General features: G+C 39.3%; 1 protein-coding gene across 4 annotated transcripts in view; it reads right to left on the bottom strand.

The window, feature by feature from the left end:
- Positions 1-22,221, bottom strand: part of PAK1 (p21 (RAC1) activated kinase 1) — a 155,416-nt gene that overhangs the window by 18,012 nt on the left and 115,183 nt on the right. For all 4 annotated transcript variants that reach the window (XM_061204106.1, XM_061204109.1, XM_061204107.1 and 1 more), the window contains exons 6-10: positions 18,463-18,579; positions 15,483-15,657; positions 13,320-13,383; positions 10,676-10,724; positions 5,441-5,553 (exon numbers count right to left, since the gene is read on the bottom strand). In XM_061204106.1, coding sequence (XP_061060089.1) covers positions 5,441-5,553; positions 10,676-10,724; positions 13,320-13,383; positions 15,483-15,657; positions 18,463-18,579 — 518 coding nt within the window. The remainder of the gene's footprint in view (positions 1-5,440; positions 5,554-10,675; positions 10,725-13,319; positions 13,384-15,482; positions 15,658-18,462; positions 18,580-22,221) is intronic.

Genomic DNA, 22,221 nt, shown 5'->3' with positions numbered 1-22,221 from the left:
ACTTTAAGATGAAGACTATTACAAGAGACAAAGAAGGACACTACATAATGATCAAGGGATCAATCCAAGAAGAAGACACAGCAATTGTAAATATTTATGCACCCAACCTCAATATATAAGGCAAATGCTAACAGCCATAAAAGGGGAAATTGACAGTCATAGTAGGGGACTTTAACACCCCACTTTCACCAATGGACAGATCATCCAAAATGAAAATAAATAAGGAAACACAAGTTTTAATGATACATTAAACAAGATGGACTTAATTGATATTTATAGGACAGTCCATCCAAAAGAACAGAATACACGCTCTTCTCAAGTGCTCATGGAACATTCTTCAGGATAGATCATATCTTGGGTCACAAATCAAGCCTTGGTAAATTTAAGAAAATTGAAATCTTATCAAGTATCTTTTCTGACCACAACACTATGAGACTAGGTATCAATTACAGAAAAAAATCTGTAAAAAATACAAGCACATGGAGGCTAAACAATACACTACTAAATAACCAAGAGATCACTGAAGAAATCAAAGAGGAAATCAAAAAATACCTAGAAACAAATGACAATGAAAACACGATGACCCAAAACCTAGGGGATGCAGCAAAAGCAGTTCTAAGAGGGAAGTTTTTTGGTTTTTTTTTTTAAACTTTGGGTTTATTTATTTATTTATTTATTTATGGCTGTGTTGGGTCTTCGTTTCTGTGCGAGAGCGTTCTCTAGTTGCAGCAAGTGGGGCCACTCTTCATCGCGGTGCACGGGCCTCTCATTATCGCGGCCTCTCTTGTTGCGGAGCACAGGCTCCAGACGCGCAGGCCCAGTAATTGTGGCTCACGGGCCTAGTTGCTCTGCGGCATGTGGGATCTTCCCACACCAGGGCTCGAACCCATGTCCCCTGCATTGGCAGGCAGATTCTCAACCACTGCGCCACCAGGGAAGCCCCTAAGAGGGAAGTTTATAGCAATACAATCCTACCTCAAGAAACAAGAAACATCTCAAATAAACAACCTAACCTTACACCTAAAGCAGTTAGAGAAAGAAGAACAAAAAAACCCCAAACTTAGCAGAAGGAAAGAAATCATAAAGATGAGATCAGAAATAAATGAAAAAGAAATGAAGGAAACAATAGCAAAGATCAATAAAACTAAAAGCTGGTTCTTTGAGAAAATAAACAAAATCGATAATCCATTAGCCAGACTCAACAAGAAAAAAAGGGAGAAGACTCAAATCAACAGAATTAGAAATGAAAAAGGAGAAGTAACAACTGACACTGCAGAAATACAAAGGATCATGAGAAGTTACTACAAGCAATTGTATGCCAATAAAATGGACAACCTGGAAGAAATGGACAAATTGTTAGAAAAGCACAACCTTCCAAGACTGAACCAGGAAAAATAGAAAATATAAACAGACCAATTACAAGCACTGAAATTGAAAATGTGATTAAAAATTTTCCAACAAACAAAAGCCCAGGACCAGATGGCTTCACAGGCGAATTCTATCAAACATTTAGAGAAGAGCTAACACCCATCTTTCTCAAACCCTTCCAAAAAATTGCAGAGGAAGGAACACTCCCAAACTCATTCTATGAGGCCACCATCACCCTGATACCAAAACCAGACAAAGATACTTCAAAGAAAGAAAATTACAGACCAATATCGCTGATGAATACAGATGCAAAAATCCTCAACAAAATACTAGCAAACAGAATCCAACAACACATTAAAAGGATCATACACCACGATCAAGTGGGATTTACCCCAGGGATGCAAGGATTCGTCAATATACGCAAATCAATGTGATACACCATATTAACAAATTGAAGAATAAAAACCATATGATCATCTCAATAGATGCAGAAAAGGCTTTTGACAAAATTCAACACCAGTTTATGATAAAAACTCTCCAGAAAGTGGGCATAGAGGGAACCTACCTCAACATAATAAAGGCCATATACGACAAACCCACAGCAAACATCATTCTCAATGGTGAAAAACTGAAAGCATTTCCTCTAAGATCAGGAACAAGACAAGGATGTCCACTCTCACCACTATTATTCAACATAGTTTTGGAAGTCCTAGCCATGGCAATCAGAGAAGAAAAAGAAATAAAAGGAATACAAATTGGAAAAGAAGAAGTAAAACTGTCACTGTTTGCAGATGACATGATACTATACATGGAGAATCCTAAAAATGCCACCAGAAAACTACTAGAGCTAATCAATGAACTTGGTAAAGTTGCAGGATACAAAATTAATGCACAGAAATCTCTTGCATTCCTATACACTAATGATGAAAAATCTGAAAGGGAAATTATGGAAACACTCCCATTTACCATTGCAACAAAAAGAATAAAATACCTAGGAATAAACCTACCTAGGGAGACAAAAGACCTGTATGCAGAAATCTATAAGACACTGATGAAAGAAATTAAAGATGATACCAACAGATGGAGAGATATACCATGTTCTTGGATTGGAAGAATCAATATTGTGAAAATGACTATACTACCCAAAGCAATCTACAGATTCAATGCAATCCCTATCAAATTACCAACAGCAGTTTTTACGGAACTAGAACAAATCATCTTAAAATTTGTATGGAGACACAAAAGACCCCGAATAGCCAAAGCAGTCTTGAGGGAAAAAAACGGAGCTGGAGGAATCAGACTCCCTACTTCAGACTATCCTACAAAGCTACAGTAATCAAGACAATATGGTACTGGCACAAAAACAGAAACACAGATCAATGGAACAAGATAGAAAGCCCAGAGATAAACCCACGCACCTATGGTCAACTAATCTATGACAAAGGAGGCAAAGATATACAATGGAGAAAAGACAGTCTCTTCAATAAGTGGTGCTGGGAAAACTGGACAGCTACATGTAAAAGAATGAAATTAGAATACTCCCTAACACCATACACAAAAATAAACTCAAAATGGATTCAAGAACTAAATGTAAGACCGGACACTATAAAACTCTTAGAGGAAAACATAGGAAGAACACTCTTTGACATAAATCACAGCAAGATCTTTTTTGATCCACCTCCTAGAGTAATGGAAATAAAAACAAAAATAAACAAATGGGACCTAATGAAACTTCAAAGCTTTTGCACAGCAAAGGAAACCATAAACAAGACGAAAAGACAACCCTCAGAATGGGAGAAAATATTTGCAAATGAATCAACGGAAAAAGGATTAATCTCCAAAATATATAAACAGCTCATTCAGCTCAATATTAAAGAAACAAACAACCCAATCCAAAAATGGGCAGAAGACCTAAATAGACATTTCTCCAAAGAAGACATAAAGATGGCCAAGAAGCACATGAAAAGATGCTCAACATCACTAATTATTAGAGCAATGCAAATCAAAACTACAATGAGGTATCACCTCACACCGGTTAGAATGGGCATCATCAGAAAATCTACAAACAACAAATGCTGGAGAGGGTGTGGAGAAAAGGGAACCCTCTTGCACTGTTGGTGGGAATGTAAATTGATACAGCCACTATGGAGAACAATATGGAGGTTCCTTAAAAAACTAAAAATAGAATTACCATATGATCTAGCAATCCCACTACTGGGCATATACCCAGAGAAAACCGTAATTCAAAAAGACACATGCACCCCAATGTTCACTGCAGCACTATTTACAACAGCCAGGTCATGGAAGCAACCTAAATGCCCATCGACAGATGAATGGATAAAGAAGTTGTGGTACATATATACAATGGAATATTACTCAGCCATAAAAAGGAACAAAATTGAGTCATTTGTTGAGATGTGGATGGATCTAGAGACTGTCATACAGAGTGAAGTAAGTCAGAAAGAGAAAAACAAATATTGTATATTAACGCATGTATGTGGAACCTAGAAAAATGGTACAGACGAACCGGTTTGCAGGGCAGAGGTTGAGACACAGATGTCGAGAACAAACGTATGGACACCAAGGGGGGAAAACCGCGGTGGGGTGGGGATGGTGGTGTGCTGTATTGGGCGATTGGGATTGACATGTATACACTGATGTGTATAAAATTGATGACTGATTTAAAAAAAAAAGGAAAAATCATGAGCAAGTGAATAGGAAAAGAATCTCAAGGCCAGGAATTCAGTGGCTATTTTCAGTCAGCTTAAAGACAAAACTTGGGTTTTCCCTTAAGTGGCAAGTGACTTAGTCAGTGGCCATCATAGGCAGAAAGTTAAATTAGTCCCTCTAAGTGTCTTCATCTTAATGAAGCTGTTTTACTACGTTGGCAAATAATGAAATGAGGCAAAAAGGCAAGAAAGGAGAAATCGAGAAGAGGATGAAGGGATTCCAAACATGGATTAATGAGCAATAGTAGCAGTACAAGAGAATTCTTGGCGAATCACAATAGACCAGAGGGCTAAGAATAATCCAGCGGCAGAAGAGGAAGCAAAAAGAGAATATTATTTAGCCTTAAAGCAGCTTCCCTTGTCCGATTATGTTTAACGGAAGCCGAAAATCTACAGGCATGTTTATTACTGATTCATGTTATTCTGCTCTTTATGTCACACATTTTAAAGTCTCCATCTGATACAATGAAATCAGTGACCAATTTTATGATCTTTCATGACATGATGGATACTTTACTTCTCTGCCACAGGAGTTGTGAGGGTCGTGTCATTTTTAAACTACATGCAGAATTCTTAGTTTGATCTGCAAAATTCAGCACTCAATTATGTACCATCTTGTATAGTTCAGTAGATTTCAAAGTACTGGAGAATGTGTACCATATGCTTCCTTCTATCTCATTGCATTTTTCTTGGTGCTAAGCATGTATTAAAAGCTTAATAACTAAAAAAAAAAAACAAAAAAAAACCAGACCAATCACAAGCACTGAACACGAGACTGTGATTAAAAATCTTCCAACAAACAAGGATCAGAGATTTGAATTGACTACAAACTTACCAGGGGTCAACAATGAAACAGAACTCTTAAAAAAAAAAAAATCAAATCAAGTTCTGCAGAGTTTAGAACAAAGGAGAGGTCCCAATGTCTCCATACTGGTGAAATCTCAAACGAAACTACTGAATGCCACATTTTAAGAGAATGCAGACAAACTAGAAGTTATTCAGCAGGGTAAGCAGGATAAGGAAAGATTTGAGATGCAGAATGATTTAAAGACCTACATGTTTGACTCAGGCAGATGGGCTAAAGGTGTTCCCTGGGGTAGAACAAACAGTATCAAGACCAGCTGTGAGAAGCTACAGGGTGGTAGGGTTCAGCCTAACCCAGAAGACTGTACAGCAATCAGAGGTGTCCACCAACATGCAGGGTCATTGGCAGAGAGCCAAGCATCATAGACGAATCTTAAATGGAGGCAGTTCTGAGTGCTAGTGTTGCCTTCTCCCCTAAGAGCTCCACCATCCATCCATCCCAAAGGCCCTATCTCTCTGACAGGACTACCACTCCATACCTGTCCAAGTAGTTCACAATATTTGGGTTCTTGTTTTCCCTCATGACCAGGATCTCATTAATAATCAGCTCTTTCTTCGGCTGCTGCTGAAGGTTCATCTGCTTAATGGCCACCTGAAATTAGAGTACATTCAATGTACAACCAGAGTCACTCAGCATTTACTGAGCACCTACTAAGTACCAGACATAAACACTAAGGAGATAGAAATGAATAAGATATGGTCTTAGCCCTTGAGGAAATCACAGTTCATCTCTGGAGACCAGTGGTACTCAGTGTGAGGTCCCCAGACCAGCAACATCAACATTATCTAGGAATGTGCTAGAAATAAAAATTTTCAGTCCCCACATAAACCTACTGAATCAGAAATTCTGTGGGTTGTTTTTTTTTGTTTTGTTTTGTTTTTTTGCACAAACTTTCTATTTAATGGAAAATTCACTTGCTAAGTATAAGGATCATTTATTACTTGGCATTGGTACTGGTGTCACTGGAGGTGAGGATAAGACATAGTTATGAAGAATTTAAATGAGGAAGTGAAAGAATTTAAAAACTGATCTTTCCATTCATCTCTCTACCTTCTTAGATCTCTACTTAATCCAAGTCCAAGTAAATAGGGACTTCCTTTTCCTCAGAAACTCTGTACTTTAATAAGCCCTCCAGGCAATTCTCATGTGCACCAAAGTGTGAAGATCAAACTTGCTACTAAATAAAATACTTATATTAGAAAAATACTTTTAAAATTCACAATATAAAAGAGGTATGCTATAACAAAAGTCCCTACAAAGTGTTACAGGAACATAAAACTGGGCCAAGAACTCTTTCACACTATCAATGCAGAGGTTTCATAAAGGGGAGATGAGTTTTTGAACTTGTGGAAAAATAAATCAGAGTTGACCAGGTTAAGAAAGAATAGAAAAAGGGGATCCTTAATGTTTATGTATGAAAAAGATATTGATAGGCTTTTTGTCTACAGAAATAAACAAATTTTCACATAATACAGATTTAAGGAACACGTTAGTTTCCAAGGCACTTTTGCGTCCTTTTTTATCTGTCGGGTACTATGTAGGGTATTCTCAAATGTATTTCATTTAATCCTCTGAGACACGTTATGAGTTAAATATTACTATTGACCCCCTTTGACAGATAAGGAAATTGTGATTAGAGGGGATATGTGACTTGCCTACACAGCTATTCAGTAGCAAAGTCAGGATTAGAATCTCAAAAGTGACGCCCATTTATCCTGCACACACAACCAGATTAATCTTCCCCACAGTACACATTTGGTGACTCTCTCCCCTGTTCAAAGCAGAAATGGCTCCTGTTTGCCTAGAGATGCTCCTTGGCCCAACATTCGAAGTCTTTATGATCTGACCCCTATCTTACTTCTTTCTCACTGTATTCCTTCATATACTACAATCTGAGCTTCTCTCCATTTAGAACATCTTGCTCCACTGTTTTCACATGTTCCAAACCTTCTTATACTTTGTATCAGACCAAAAGAAACCTCATTCTCCAAACCAGATAGGCTTTTTGCCTCCTTTAAAGCCCCATAAGATTATACTTATACCTCTCTTGTGGAACTCAGCACATACTGAATTGTATGATGATTAGTTAGGGTGTGTCTCTCGAGAAGCTTGAGAGCTCATTTGAAAGCTCAGAATCCCTGGTGCCAAGCACAGGGCCTGACACACAGTGGGTGCTCAACAAATCTTTTCAGAAATGAAGAGGAAAAGACAGAATTCAGTGGGTTGATAAATACTTTGTTTTTAAACCACAAAGAGCATTAGCAATAGGCTGCTCTATCCCATAGGAGTAGACTTTAAATTATTTCCTAAATGTTTATTCCCTAGAAATAACAGCCAAGAACATGAACACCTAACAGAACAACTAAAATTAGTCTTTCCAGAATCAGCAAGAAGTGTAGAGGATGAATAATTCAACTTTTATGGAAAAACCCCAAATTCTATTATTTCTTCAATCAAGTATGGACAATCTTCTCCCATGAGCCAGTTCATCAGTAAGAATAGAAATGATTTTTTAAAACATTTTGATCACCTCCATTCCCTGCCCCAAGTGAGAAAAAATTGCTTTGGAGTGGAGTCTCCTATCAGGTTAGGCTTCTGGTCTGGCTGCAGCTTGCTATAACAGCTGATGTTTACCTTTTTCTAATGTCTAAAGAGGAACACATTGATCTAAAGACACATTACATTAAGATTGCAAGCCCTTACAAACATACTAAGATCTGGAGCCTTTGCAGTTCCTCAGGCCATCCTGGAAGATGGGACAGTGCTTATGAACCTCACAGAGGTCACTGCTGGCAGCAGCAAGGGAAAAAAGAGGCAGGCCATGGATGACAGAGGGGGTGGCAGGACACCAGGAATTCTTTACAGTAGTCCTTAACTATGGGCTAGGCTAAATGCCCTTCACCTAATCAGATCCCTCCTATTCAGGCCAGCAGATAGCACTTCTATAACAGAAAAAGAACTGGACTTGAACCCTGAGGGCCTAAGCTCTGGGGCTGAGTCTGTCACTTACTAACCTTGACCAGTCACAAGCTCTCTGAGCCTCGGTCCCTTTATCAATACTGAGGATAATAATCCCAACCCTGAATCCCCTTCTCACAGGATTGTTTTGAGAACTAAATGAGACAGTGGTCAATGTGTTACTCATACATAAGAAATGTAAATAATACAGTAAGACAACAATGCAAATGCTAATCATTGTCATAACTGCATTTGATGAGTAATTGGCACAGAGCAGCAAGAGTGACAACGTTATCAGCAGGAATGACAGCAAAAACAAACCGCCCTCCCACCACTACTGTTTACTGAATGCCTACTCTGTGCCAGTGCTGTGTTAGGTGCTCTACTGACATTATCTCTGTAAAACCTAACAACAACCCTGTCAAGCAAAAATCATTATCTTCATTTTCAGGGAAGAAAATGAAGACTAAGACTTACAAGAAAGTTGCCCAAGGTCATAATCAATGCCTTCAGGTTCATATGACTTCAAAGCCACTTCCAGTCTACTCTTTCTATTACACACATTCCCTCTAAAAAATGGGTTTGAAAATTAATTGCTGGATCTGTAACTGGAAGATTTCCAGCACTAATATGCTAATCTTCTTACATATGATAGACAATAGCTCTCCTCTTCTCAGCTGGATAACTCCCAATAAGCACTCGCTCACAAACACAGAGTATCTCGCTAGCTCCACTAAAGATTTACACTCCCTGGGGGAGGAAATGAGGCCTTCCTGGTTACACTGCATTAGCCACCCTAATGGACTCCCTTCCATTCATAGTTTTGTAACCACAAGGCAGGCACATAGTGAAGTCAAGTTTGTTTCCTGTGGCCAGCTGCTCACACATGGAGCCTCCAGGCCTTCCAGGAACCGGCCAGCACCCGCCTGCCTCCCATCAAGGGCTGTGAGGCCCCAGAGGCCAAAAACACGACAAGGGGCCATGGTGCCTAACCTTAGCTCTGCTGTGGCCTTGCAGCCCAGAAAGCACAAGTTAAAATTTTAGAATCAAAAGATTCTAACCCAGCCCTTGCTAACTGCTATTAGCACAACCCTGCACAAGTTACTTAAACTCCTGAGTCTCAAATTCCTCATCAGTAAAAAGGAAATAATATTACCTACCTCATAGGGTTCTTTTTAATATTAATATTTAATATAACCTCCTTTTTTCTATCTCTACCTCCAATACAGCATATTTAAAATCAGCAGAATGATACCATCCTTCCTTCTTTACCATTATTTTATCACGGGTTCCTGTCAGCACTATAAGAGTTTTATATGTACACAATAGCAAGTATGGTTTCTTACATTTATATATACGATTTTAATGCCTGAATCTTTCACATAGTTCTTAGCACAAAGTGTAGCATAGAGCAAATGTTCAGTAAACATTCTGTAGAATAAATAAATACATACAAATAAAAATTAATATATATGTAATTCTTAGTTTATGGTATATTTTCACACACATTATTTCACTCAACTCATTCACATTTTGTGAGGTATATGTTATCATGCACATTTTATAAATAAATAAAATTCAGGCTCTGGAGGTCAAATGACTTGCCCAAGGTTTTATAAGTAAGTAAAGGTAAACATCTAGGTTATTGGATTCTCACATCAAAGAACAATTAATAAATCTTTAAACATAATAATGTTTTGGTTTTTTAAGTTGACTTACCCTTGATGGAGCCTCAATATTTGGCTCAGACACTTGTAAAAGCCTGACAAGAGCACAGTGAGGTACGTGCTTTCCCTATTAACCATGACTTCTCCAGTACACCATGGGGTTTCAACCACCAAACATATACAAGCAGGTCCTAGTAGCCTCCCTCAGAAGAGCCCAATTCTGTTTTCACTGGAACAGGAGGTGCCTCTCTTAAGCTCTGAGCCCCATTAGTCTTTTGAACTAAGATCTTCCCCAGGCAACTCCCATATACAACCCACCTTCCAACATTCCTGCTCTGCAACCAAAGAGTACAATGCAAAGAAACTTCAAGCATTCTAGATTCCCTTCATGGCTTCCTTCTGCTGAAAATAAGATCTTAGGTATCAGGCCTTAGCAATAAGATCAGAGCTTTCCAGCTTATGAAATGTGAGAGACAAAGAGGTGCCTCCAAATGAGGACTTCAATATCTACTGGAATCCTGGGCACAGACTAATGGAAGGACCACTAGATTGGGAGGCAAGAGACATATGTTTAAATCTCTTCTATATCAGATTTCTCTCCCAAGCACCAGACTTGTAAAAATAATTGTCCACCAGGCAGTTTCACAAGAAAGTCTCTCAGGCAACATCTAACTTCCTCAAATCTGTACCTCCTCCTTTGTTCTTTCTCCTTGACTAGTACCACTCACTTGTGAGCCATCCTCACATTCACCAAATTCTGTCATATCTACTTAAGTACCTCTCAAATTCATCCACTTCTCCCCATTCATACTATGCTACCACCTTAGTCCAGACCATCATCTCTCACGTGGAATTACACAGTAACCTCCTGACTCATTGCTCCACTCTTATCTCCGCGAATCTCTTCTCTACACTGTAGCCACTGTGACTTTTTCCAAAATCTGTAAATCTCATCATGTTAAGGAGTTCTAGTCTGCAATACTGAGAAACTAGAAGTGTCCCTATTGAGCTAAGAAGGGCAAAAACTTAACAAAAAGGAAAAAGAAACAGTGGAACTGAAGGAGTAGTAGTTGGTGGTGGATACTTACCTCCTGTCCTGTGGCCACATCCATTGCAGTGTACACAGTGCCTGAAGCACTGAACAACAGGTGGGGGAAAGAAAAAAACAGGTGTTAGATGAAGTGACATTTGTCAAATGAAGCTCTACACACAACCTGGCAATGCAAGTGTTAATAAAAATAGCAGCAAAAATAATCCTCCCCATTGCCTCTCCCACTCCACTCTCATGAGAGGCAGTATGTAGTAGTAAAGAGAATATACGCTCTAGTGGCCATCAGGAAGTTAGGGAAGAAAGGAGGGACGGAGGAAGAAAGGCAGAGGAATACTAGGAATAATGCTAGGAAAGTAATCATGTCCATTCTAAATGACTAAAAACCACACTTTATGCCTATAACCATGAACCCTGTGTGTTTGTAGATGAGTGATATGCAACAATATTTGTAACCTTACATGTCAGTATGTCAGATTTATATGATGCGATTGAAAGAAACTTAAAATTCTATATACTGCAAAAATGTATTCTAGGCAAGCTCTGTGATTATGCTTCCCAGGGAAGTCAGGTCAATTCGGGGGAAAAGTCACTTGTAAGTTTGCCTGGAAGACAGAAATTATGGTCACCAGCTTCCCAACTACAACTCTTTACTTAGGATCCTAGCTACATGTCAGGAAGTTGACGTCATAAGATATGGACAATCAAATAAGGATGGGATTCTTTGCATTGGCAGTTATTTCCCCATTGCCTGATCATCCTACCTCTAGACATCTTCTGTCATAAAGCTGATGTCTATATTCCTGTCCCCATTCTCCCCTATCCCACCAGATATACCATTCTTAAAGGGCAAATATGCCCAGTCCTCGGGGAACTGGACATTTTGAGACTGTGTCTCCATGATTACAGAGGCTCAGAAGCTATTGAGGCCCACTGGTTAGTTCCTGATTGTTTCTGCCTCAAATAGACATATGATTAGACATATGAAATCCAGGTCAAAAAAACCTTCAGGTCTTAAAGGGAAAAAAAAAACAAGCAAAATTATAATAGTACTAATTTATCTTATTTGTGTGCCATGTACAGTTTTAAAATCATGGAATGTGGAAACATCAGCATAGGTGCTTAATACATATTGCATTCCTCCCTTAGCACTAACACACCTGTCAAGTAAGCAAGGAAAAAAACTTTTGCAGATCGTGCCTATTTATGGGCCTCATACATCTGAACACACACATCAGCAGTTTGGGAGGTGAAAGACCCTGAATCCACAACCCCTCTCGCTTAAATGAAGAAACTGAAGTCCAGAGATAGGACCTGACTGGCCCACACTTGTCTGTGTACCTTTCTGCTACATTCTTAATATCTCAATGTAATTATCTAAAGGAAATACCAACCCAGATTACTCTGAGGCAAGCAAAACAATTTCTTCTCAAGGTGTTAACTACCTTATACCAGTTCAGACTCACAAAAGCACCAGACCAGGAAAAAATGAGATCCACTCAAGTCCAGGGTTGTTTTGAGGAGTGAATTAAACAACAGATGCAAATAACAGATGTAAGCTGTACAATACTGTACAAATACAACATCAGTATATTATGCATTACTTTATCTTATTTCAGAAGTTCTTGGATGCATAAAAAAGAAAACTAAAACAGAAAGCTTCAATGACTTCATTAACAACAATGCTTTCACTCAAGTAACACTGAGAGCTTTCTACAAGCCAGACACTTTTCTTCAGTTTCTTTTTAATTTTAGCTAATTGGGTATATCTGTAGAAATCTTATTATTTTTCTTTTTTATACGGAGGTATAACTTACCTAAAGTAATCTGCACAAATCTCAAGTATACAACTTGATGATTTTTCAATATGTACACATCTACATGTTCACCATCACGATCACCCCTGAAGGTTCTCTCTTGCCACATCCCAATCAACACTCCCCTCCCAGACACAATGATTATTCTGACTTATATTAGCATTAGTTTTGCCTATTCTTTAACTCCATATAAATAAAATCATACAGCATCTGCTCTTTTGTATCTGGCTTCTCTTACTCAAAATAATGGCCACTTTTAAGACTTATCACAGTATATTATAATTTTTTGTTTGACTATCTCCTTCTGTAGACATGGGGTCTCTGAAGGGAGAGACTGATTCATAGCTGTATTCACAGTGCCTAGCACCTAATAGGAATTCAGTTAAGATTTGCTGAGTTCAGTACATTGAGGGCAGTATACAAGATGCAGAGAAGGAATCAGAGAGCAGGAGACATGAATTCTGGCATCCACTAGAAAAACAGATCCCATTATACTAGCAGAAGAGTCTGCAGTTCTGAGTCTTCCATTTCATATTAGTGCTGGTAGGTCTCAGCATCAGGTAAACAGGGTTAATCTGGAAAAGCAGAGCTATAATTTGGGAAGGTTTTGTGCTAAGAAAATAAATGGGTTTTTCACTCTCACCACAGGTATATTTTTAGCAACCATGTCAGCTAATGGCACATCTCACATATTAAACATAATTCTGTAAACCTGAGGTCAGCCTAACAAAACACCTTCAGATGGGTGAGGGGTGAGGTGGAGAAAGAAGAACAAGATTTATGAGAGGCAAAACAACAGCAAAATCATATATACCAGCACACACAATTTTAAGTCATTTTTCTAGGGAAGAAAATGCCCCTACTAACCCTTGTCCAATCTTCTCAAACCGTGTGTATTTCTTCTTAGGATCGCCCACACTCACTATGCTCCCTTTGAAAGAAACAGAGAACATGAATCAGTTTTTCCCAGATCAACATACAAAACAGGCCCCATATTTCCCCAAATGCTGAGCTGGCAAGGATTAAAGAACTATCTCCAATACCTAAAAACCACACTAAGCAGGTCCTTAGTTTTCCCTCTTTAAGTTTCAACCAGAAGTTTCATCTCCTTACCGCTTTTATTCATAATACTCTAATCCAATTCTAAACTCCTAAAAGTTATTCATTCATTTAAAATCCATTCATTCAATAGACATTTACTCATTTTAACATGCTCACTTACTATGTACTAAGCTCTATGTTGAATGCAACAAATAAAGAGATAGATGAGACACAGTTAAGACAGCCTCTGTTCTCAAGAAGCTCTAATCTCAGAGGAGACAGACAATAAGTATAAAGTTCCCTGAAAATATAATAATTGTGGTGATACAGAAAGAGGCAAAAATATAGACTGGAAAGGCTTCAGAAGGGAAGTGATATCTGGACTAATTTTTACAGGGTTAGTAGGAATTAGCCAGGGAGAGAAAGTCAAGAAAGGGTTACAACAGAAAGTACTTCAAGTGCAAAGACACAGAGGTATGAGAGAGTTGACAGTTTCAAAAAAAGTATTCTGGAGATGGTAAAACTGAGGCCCACAGAAAGGAAGATACTTCCCCTCAAGGTCACACAGCAAATTGGTGTCAGAGCTAAGATCAGGAGCTTGGTTTTGGTCTCCCAGTCCAAAGCACTTTCCACTAATACCAATTACTAGGATTTGGTACTTTTCACATACATTATTTCATCTGACTTACAAATGAGACAGGTATTAACATCCCTATTTAAAAGATGAGAAAAAGGAGGCCCAGAGAACAGTAGGAAATCGCCCAACATGCAAGTTAGTGGCTGTGCTTCAACCCAAGGGTCCTTAACTCCCAGGCCAGTCTGCTTCCCATAATTCTATGTTCTAAGTATTACTGTTTAAAAAAAAAATCTGGTTCAGAGAAATAGAATACATACAAGAGTAAACAGATGGCTAGGTAAGTGGCTTTTCTTATTTCATCATTTCGTAAGGGCTCTGGGCAAGGGCAACTTTTAAAAGAGTGAAATTTTTTAAAAAAGTCAAGTAAGAATTATCAGGACAAAATCGAGAGCTGCTAAGCTGAGGAACCAGAAACCTCAGCTTTAAAAAGCAATGCCAGTGTGCAGACTTGACCAAGTCAGTCACATCAAATCCTCTTTAGAAGTAGATAAGTTCAAAGAATAAATCAAAGGCCTTGTCAGATGATTCTTCCAAGCCTACAGACCAACCCAGTCCTTTCTTCTCATATGAATTCTCCTGCAGATTACTGAAAAAGAGAAACAAGCTACCCTAATATTTCTGGTCACTAAAAAAAAGTAAAATGGAAGTTTCCACCTGACTGCAAGAAACAGCATGTTCTGATTACAGGAGCACAAGTTGCGCTTTAACCCCAGCTCTGTCACTTTTTGGCTGTGTGAATTTTCGCAGAGTATTTAGCATCCCTAGCCTCAAATACCTTAACTGCAAAAAATGAGGATTATAATGTCTGTCTTCAAGGGTTAAAATGAGGAGTAAGTGAAAAAAAAATCAAGAAAATGCCTTGCTTATCATTTGGTACATAGCACAGGCTCACAAAATGTTAGTTTCCCTTACTTCTTTTCCTTCAGCCAAGATGGCAGATCCATCTTCTGTCAACAGAAACATCAATAATCAACATAGCACTCTTTCCCACCAGGTTTAGACAAGGTCTCAGTCTTTCTCAACACAACATTCCAGACTATTCACTAGGTAAAAGCTATTTGTCATCTCCATAACCCATGCCTAGTGGTAAGTGATTTCTAGCCCTTGAAGTGGGCTATCCACGCTATCATCACATTCCCATCCTAATGTTGCATCTAATCAGGGCTGGTGAGACAGAGGAGGTGGGTGCAAGGACAGGTGAAGAGAAGCACAGTCTGGCTAAGATATAAAGCACAGCCAGCCAGCCACATACACCTAGCGCAGAACCAAGATCTTTACAGCAATAGAATTCCACCTTTGTGCTTGACCAGTCACATACCAGAGGGAAATTCAAAAACCTGGAAAGTGCTTACGTAATTTCTCCAAGATCTCCTCATCGGACATTTTAGGTTTCTTCTTCTGCTTCTCAGTATTCCGGGTCAGAGCATCTGGCGGAGTGGTATTATTCTCAGTAGGTGAAATGGGAGATGTAGCCACATCCCGAGTTGGAGTAATAGGAAGTGGTTCAATCACGGACCGTGTGTATACCTGTATTGTTGGTGCAAAAATTTGGCAAGGCCAGTCTCTCTTAGATGTGTGTGTTAGAACATCCACAGAAGAACAAATCCCAGTAAACTCATCCCTTCTCCTAGGTCAAAATCTATGTTACGCTTCCTCTGTACTCAGGCTGTGAGGATGGAATGGCCTTCCTTGCTCTCACTATACACAACAAGGGTTAGTGAGAGTCTGAGCACTTAAGATATTCAGTACAAGTTAGACAACTCTCATTATAAATAGTTTAAAGGACATTCTATCATTAGATGGGAATCCCCTTCATCTGTAAAATTCTATTCTCTCCCAAGCTGAAATGAATATCCTGTATTCCCATAGTACTTTCCACGGCTAATACAACACAACATTATCTTCATTTGAGTTACTGCCTCTTTAAATCCTGAACCCTCACAGAGAAGGAACTGCAATTGTTCTTCTTTAAGAGGCAGTAACAGTGTAGTCATTTAGATCACAGACTCTGGAACCTGACTGCCTGGACTTAAATCCCAACTCTTATTCTTACCTTGTATGACTTTGGGCAGATTATTTAACTTCTCTATGCTTTAGTTTCCTCAATTGTAAAATGGTGATGTTAGTGATACCTATCTTATAGAGCTGCTGTAGTAATAAATTAATTAATGTGTGAAATGAGTAACATCACACCCAAAAGACACTAAGCTTTCAAATTTTGGCAAATATTATTATATTTCCTATTCATTCATTTACTAAACATTTACTGCGAATCTATTCTTTGCCTTGCTGTACAAAATGCTGCCCCATCCACTATTCCTGTGAAGGAAGTCTTGGAGAAAGTCTTAACTGCAAGGCAAAAGGGATAAATGTCAGAAGATACGAGCAAACTGTATACTATTAAGGTACAGAAGAAGTGATCATACATTATACTGCCTTTCCCCAGGAGATGCATCAAGGCATTTATCACCTTTTTTCATAAAAATATCACAACAATTTTTTGGTTAGTCTATAAGCTCTATGAAGACAGGGAATCTGTGTCATTCATCCCTGAGCTCCTATATCTAACCAGTTGCCTAACAGAAAGCAAGCATTCAGGAAAATGTTTGATGAATTGATGAATAAATAAATAGGATTCTTCAGCTGGATCTTGAAGGATGGACATGATTTTAATAGGTAGAAAAGGGAGAGAACTTTCCACATAGTGGAAATAGCAATAAGTCAAGACACTGAGATCAGAGACTACAGCTTCTTTCCTGACTATTCCAGCATAATGATTTCTTAATTTTCTATTCTTGTACATGTAGACAAACTATATCCCTGGCACCTAAACCTGTACTTTCATGCCTTCTCCTCCTCCTTTAGTTCTCTTGACATGCCTCCTTAAGGGCACAAACCCTGCCTTTTCCTTCTCTAAAATTCTCTTTTTCTGGCTCCCAGCACAGGTCTGCTCACATAAAAAGGCCACTGTGCTATGCTGGAATACAACCTGGACCTGGGGTCAATTACCTGTTTTCAGTTCTAGCTCTTTTGCTTACTTAGAGACTTTGGGTAGATCAATTTACCTCTCCAAATCTCAGCTTCTTCTTCTATAAATTAGGCATTAACAATGTCTTTTTAGAAAGGAATGCTATCAACATCAAATTTCTCAATTCTTTCAGTACTAACTGCCTTTCTAAAACCTTCCAAGAGCTATGTTAAGCACTGCAAATACATACATATATATATGTATTTGCATATATATATGTATTTGTATATATATATGTGTGTGTATATGTATATGTGTGTGTGTGTATACACACACACATAGGAGTTCGTGGTTTAGTGGGAAAATTTTTTAAATGAACATACTTGTAAAACAAAAAAAAATACCAATATGAGATATCCTGAGAACTCTCCAATTTTGAAGCTCATTTTCCTTAAAGTGACTTTGTAGCCTACAGAAAGGCTGATTCCACAGATTCTGCTTATAAATTCTAATCCTAAAAGGTCATCTAATCCCCTTGAATTTCCTCCACAGCATCTCCATAGTCAGTCAACCAACATCTGCTTGAACACTTCCATGAATTCTCTAATCCAGAGACAATCTTTTTTTTGTATTATCACAGAGTTTAAGCCCTAGATCATTCTTTCATTATGAAGCTCTTGTCATAATAAAAAGTCCAAACAAAGAAACACTAGTAGAGTATCATCTGATGAGAGATCAGTGCTCAATGATGCTAAATCATGTAAAAGGCAGATTGTGCCAAGTGAGGGCAGAGGGACCTGGCTATTCAGAGATGCAAATACCTCAAAAGAAGTTAAATAGAAATCACTGCCAACATCCAGCATCAAAATGCACTCCTGATGTCCAGCATATTAATAGCACTAATGTTTTTATAAATTCTCTTGAGTCTTACAGTATCATCAATGATGTACTAAGAGGCTGAACACTGCACATTTAACAGAGAAGAAAAGATCTATAGCAGGCTAATATGCTGCTCCCCAGGAGACCGGAATAATTTATGTTAGTCTTGCACTAAGTAACATTAATTCTGTATATCTTTCTGTATGTGAAGAACAGGCTAAGTAAACTAGGCCTAAGTTGGTACAAAGACCAATTATCTAGGACACTTTGGGACTATCTGCAAACTAATGATAAATAAATACACCACTTCTTGTCTTTAATCATACAGAAAATACCTTTCAATCAAGGTAATTTGGTGATTTCACCACCTGCAAAATCTAAGGACCGCTACCAGATTATTAAACCTCTAGGCCTCAGCACCCACCCCTCACTCCCCCTCCAAACTCTAATAAATCACAAAGCTGCCCACGTCCCCAAAGACTCACAGATTTTGTGTGCTCTGGGCGTGGAGCAATCACTGGAGGTGGGGTAGCATCATCATCATCATCTTCATCTTCTGAAACTGGTAGCACTGCAGGGGTCTCAGACACCGTCTTCACGTTCTGCACAGTGGAGAAAAGCCAGATTCATCATGTCCAGCTGACATGCAACTTAAGCTACCAGAGTCACCAATCTCCCAGAAGAAACCTTCTCCTGACACCCCTTCTGAAACACACATCAGCCTGGAGATCTCCACCTTTGTGTAGCCAGTCTCAGGAACTCAGCCACCTTCCCTCTCTTCTTTTAGATACCACTCCCCACTCAGGCCCTTGGGGGCTTCCTTCTCCCACCCAAAGCCTAACTGTGGATGGGGAAACCAGCTTACAGCTTCTCTACGTGCCTAGCCCAATCCAAACTCTGAACACAAGATCATAGTTCCTTCTTCTTCTATGAATTTTACTCTCTATGCTAAAGAGAGGATAAAGTACAAAATGTAGGAGAGGGATCAAATTTTGGGATTTTACAAAGTTTATCATTGTAATTCCTTAGTCCTTTCTGATACGGTAAGTGGAAGTCCTGAGAGGCCTTTGCCTCTCCTTTTCCTTTCTTTACGAAAACCTACTGCAACCATTATGCCATCAGGTGCCCTCGCCTCAACCTGAAGATACAGAACATCAGGAGACCCTTGTCTCAAGAAGACAATGAGTTTTTCCCCAGACTGGATGCTATCTATTTCACTAAGCTTTTGCCCTGTCCTGGAATGAACCTTACCAGCACCACTAACTGAATATGCTAATCTCAGCAACTTGATTTTCCCATGTAAACTGTACCAAAGCTGGGCTAAGACTGGCAGGTTTTAGGGCAGGTCCAGGCAAAAAGATCATACCATTACTGTTTATAACACATATTCAAGAGACAAAATAGCTCCAAAACATGAGATTTTTGATAGAGATTAAATGATTACAGTGTAGGGCCAGAGAAGCAAGGGATTTTTTGTATATATTGATATAATTCAACAGTTTCAGATATTTTCAGAGCATCTGCTTTGTGCTCAGTAAGATACTATGATGGATGCTTTTGATATAAATGTACAAAAATGAAAAAGATGGCCCATGTCCTAAAGCAGCTCACCATATGATGCAGGAGACAGAGGGACAATTCCCTTCTGCTGCCATTTGGGGCCTCTGGAGAGCAGAATGTCAGGAGTCAGAATGACAGGGGATAAGTGAAGGAACTGTCTAGTCAAATGCTAGTCTAGAGCTACTGTGTGGGAGCCTGGTCTTTACTACATTTGACATACTAAGATAAGGAAAACTGGCAAGCTCATAGATTCTAGCAGGACCTCCAGTGCAGGGCATAACTAGAAAACTGCCAGTGACAGGCATATGTAAGCAACTAGCTTTGGTGATCACAGGCAATGAATCCATCCTCTGGGTCTCAAGTTTCATCAATCGAGGAACGTGGAAGAATAGGACAGGTATAATTTGAGGGGTGACCCTAAGTCACTTTCAGTTCTAAAATCCAATAGAGGTTCTTCCCTTGTCAAAGCACATATTTGGTATTTTTCTGCTCTAATTTCTTTTCTCCCCAATATTCCACTCAGCAAAATTTAACTAGGAACCCAAAATGGGAATGAGGTTAACTCAGCAGCCTCTTCATCATCAGGTGAAGAGGCCCTAGGGCTGACTAATGTAGACTATAAACACTTGTTTATTGCCTCCTAAAACTCTATAAAGAAGGGGATTTCATCACCTTTCTTAGCAACACATTCTGTTTTCCACAGGTGATGGCTTTGTGTGGTAGTATTAACAACTACCAGAATCAAGAGATTTAGGTTTTTGTCCCAGATTTTTATTTCTTATCTCTGTGTTCTTTGGCAAGGCTGTCCCACTCTAAGCTACAGTTCTCATCCATAAAATGGAAGTGATGACAGAAGCTCTCTGCCTACCTCAGAGGGCCACTGGGAGGAAGAAATGAAGTGATGTGAGTATACAAGCACTTTGTAAATGGCAAGGGGCTAGAAAGATGTAAGGAATCAATTAAATTATCATTATGTTTAATAACCACAACCTCTTTTTTAAGAAGTGACTTCAACTCACCCATTCATTCACTGTGTACCAGGCTCTATTCAAAGCTCTGGGGCTATACTGAAGAACAAATTAGATAAAGTGCCTGGTTTTATGGATTACATTTTAGAAGAAGATACAGTCAAAATTAATCACCAAACTGCCAGGCAGTAATAAGATAAACATAGGAGAGTAGAGACTGGTTGAGGGTAGGGAATTATTACTTTACATAAAGTAGTCATGGAAAGGCCTCTCTAATGGCCTGAATGAAATGAGAAAATGAGCCATCAGACCCTCTGGGAAAAGAATATTCCTGGCAGATGGAAGAAATACAAAGACTCTGAGAGAAGGGGACATGCTTGGTGTGTTCCCAAAACCTCCAGGTGCCTACCTATACTACTGAGAAGTGCTTATGATTTTAAAACTGCTGAACTTTGGGTAAAAACATAGGAATCTCTGACGTTCTGGCCCAGGATTGCTCCCATCCATCCCACCCTAGCTCCATCAGAGGAGGGGTTCTTCCAGGATGAGGTAGGCTGTAACTACAGGACCCAAGAGGGATTACATTCATTTGAAGCAGTGGGCAATGCCCAGGCCCAGTGGTGCCATCAGTGGAAGTGACCTCCCAGAGGTAGTAGCAGGAGAGTGTCAACCGCTACTAGCCTGAGGTTGCAATCCTGAATAAGGCAAACAAGTTCTGGCCAAAGGTACAGTAGACACTAGAGAGAGGCCCCATACTAGTCATACATGCCTGGCTCTATGCATGTACATAAAAACTTCAAGGGCTTCCCTGGTGGTGCAGTGGTTAAGAATCCCCCTGCCAATGCAGGGGACACGGGTTCGAGCCCTGGTCTGGGAAGATCCCACATGCCACGGAGCAACTAAGCCCGTGCGCCACAACTCCTAAGCCCGCGCACCTAAAGCCCCCGTGCTTCCGCAACAAGAAAAGCCACCGCAATGCGAAGCCCGCGCAGCTCAACGAAGAGTAGCGCCCGCTCGCCGCCAAGTAGAGAAAACCAGCGTGCAGCAACGAAGACCCAATGCAGCCAAAAATATATAAATAAATTTATTAAAAAAAAAAAACAAAAAAAAAACTTCAAAAGAGCCAAGCAGAAAGTAAAAGTTTCTGGACAGCCCTGAAAGAGGTCTCAATAATTAGCAAGGATATAGATTTTAACAACACTATCAATCAACTCAACCTAACTGACATGTACAAAACTTTCCACCCAAGTTCTACGAACACACATTACTTTTAACCACTTATGGATAATTATTCAGATAGAACATATGCTGGGCCATAAAACACATCTCAATAAATTTTGAATGACTGAAAACACACAAAATGTATTCTTTAACCACAGTAGAATTAAATTAGAGATAAACAACAAAAAGGAAATTTCTCCAAAGAAGATAAACAAATGCCAAAAAGCACATGAAAAGATGCTCAACATCATTATTAGGAAACGCAAATCAAAACCACAATGAGATACCACTTCATATCCACTGAGATGGCTATAATCAAAAGACAGACAATAGGGACTTCCCTGGTGGTCCAGTGGCTAAGACTCCACGCTCCCAATGCAAGGGGCCCGGGTTCAATCCCTGGTCAGGGAACTAGATCCCACATGCCACAACTAAAGATTCCACATGCCGCAACTAAAAGATCCCGCATGCTGCAACTAAAAAGATCCTGCACGT

The sequence above is a fragment of the Eubalaena glacialis genome, chromosome 10, assembly GCF_028564815.1.
Source record: "Eubalaena glacialis isolate mEubGla1 chromosome 10, mEubGla1.1.hap2.+ XY, whole genome shotgun sequence".
NCBI classification, from domain to species: Eukaryota; Metazoa; Chordata; class Mammalia; order Artiodactyla; family Balaenidae; genus Eubalaena; species Eubalaena glacialis.
Note: the sequence above shows the minus strand (reverse complement) of the source record. Positions and strands in the feature narration are given on the sequence as shown.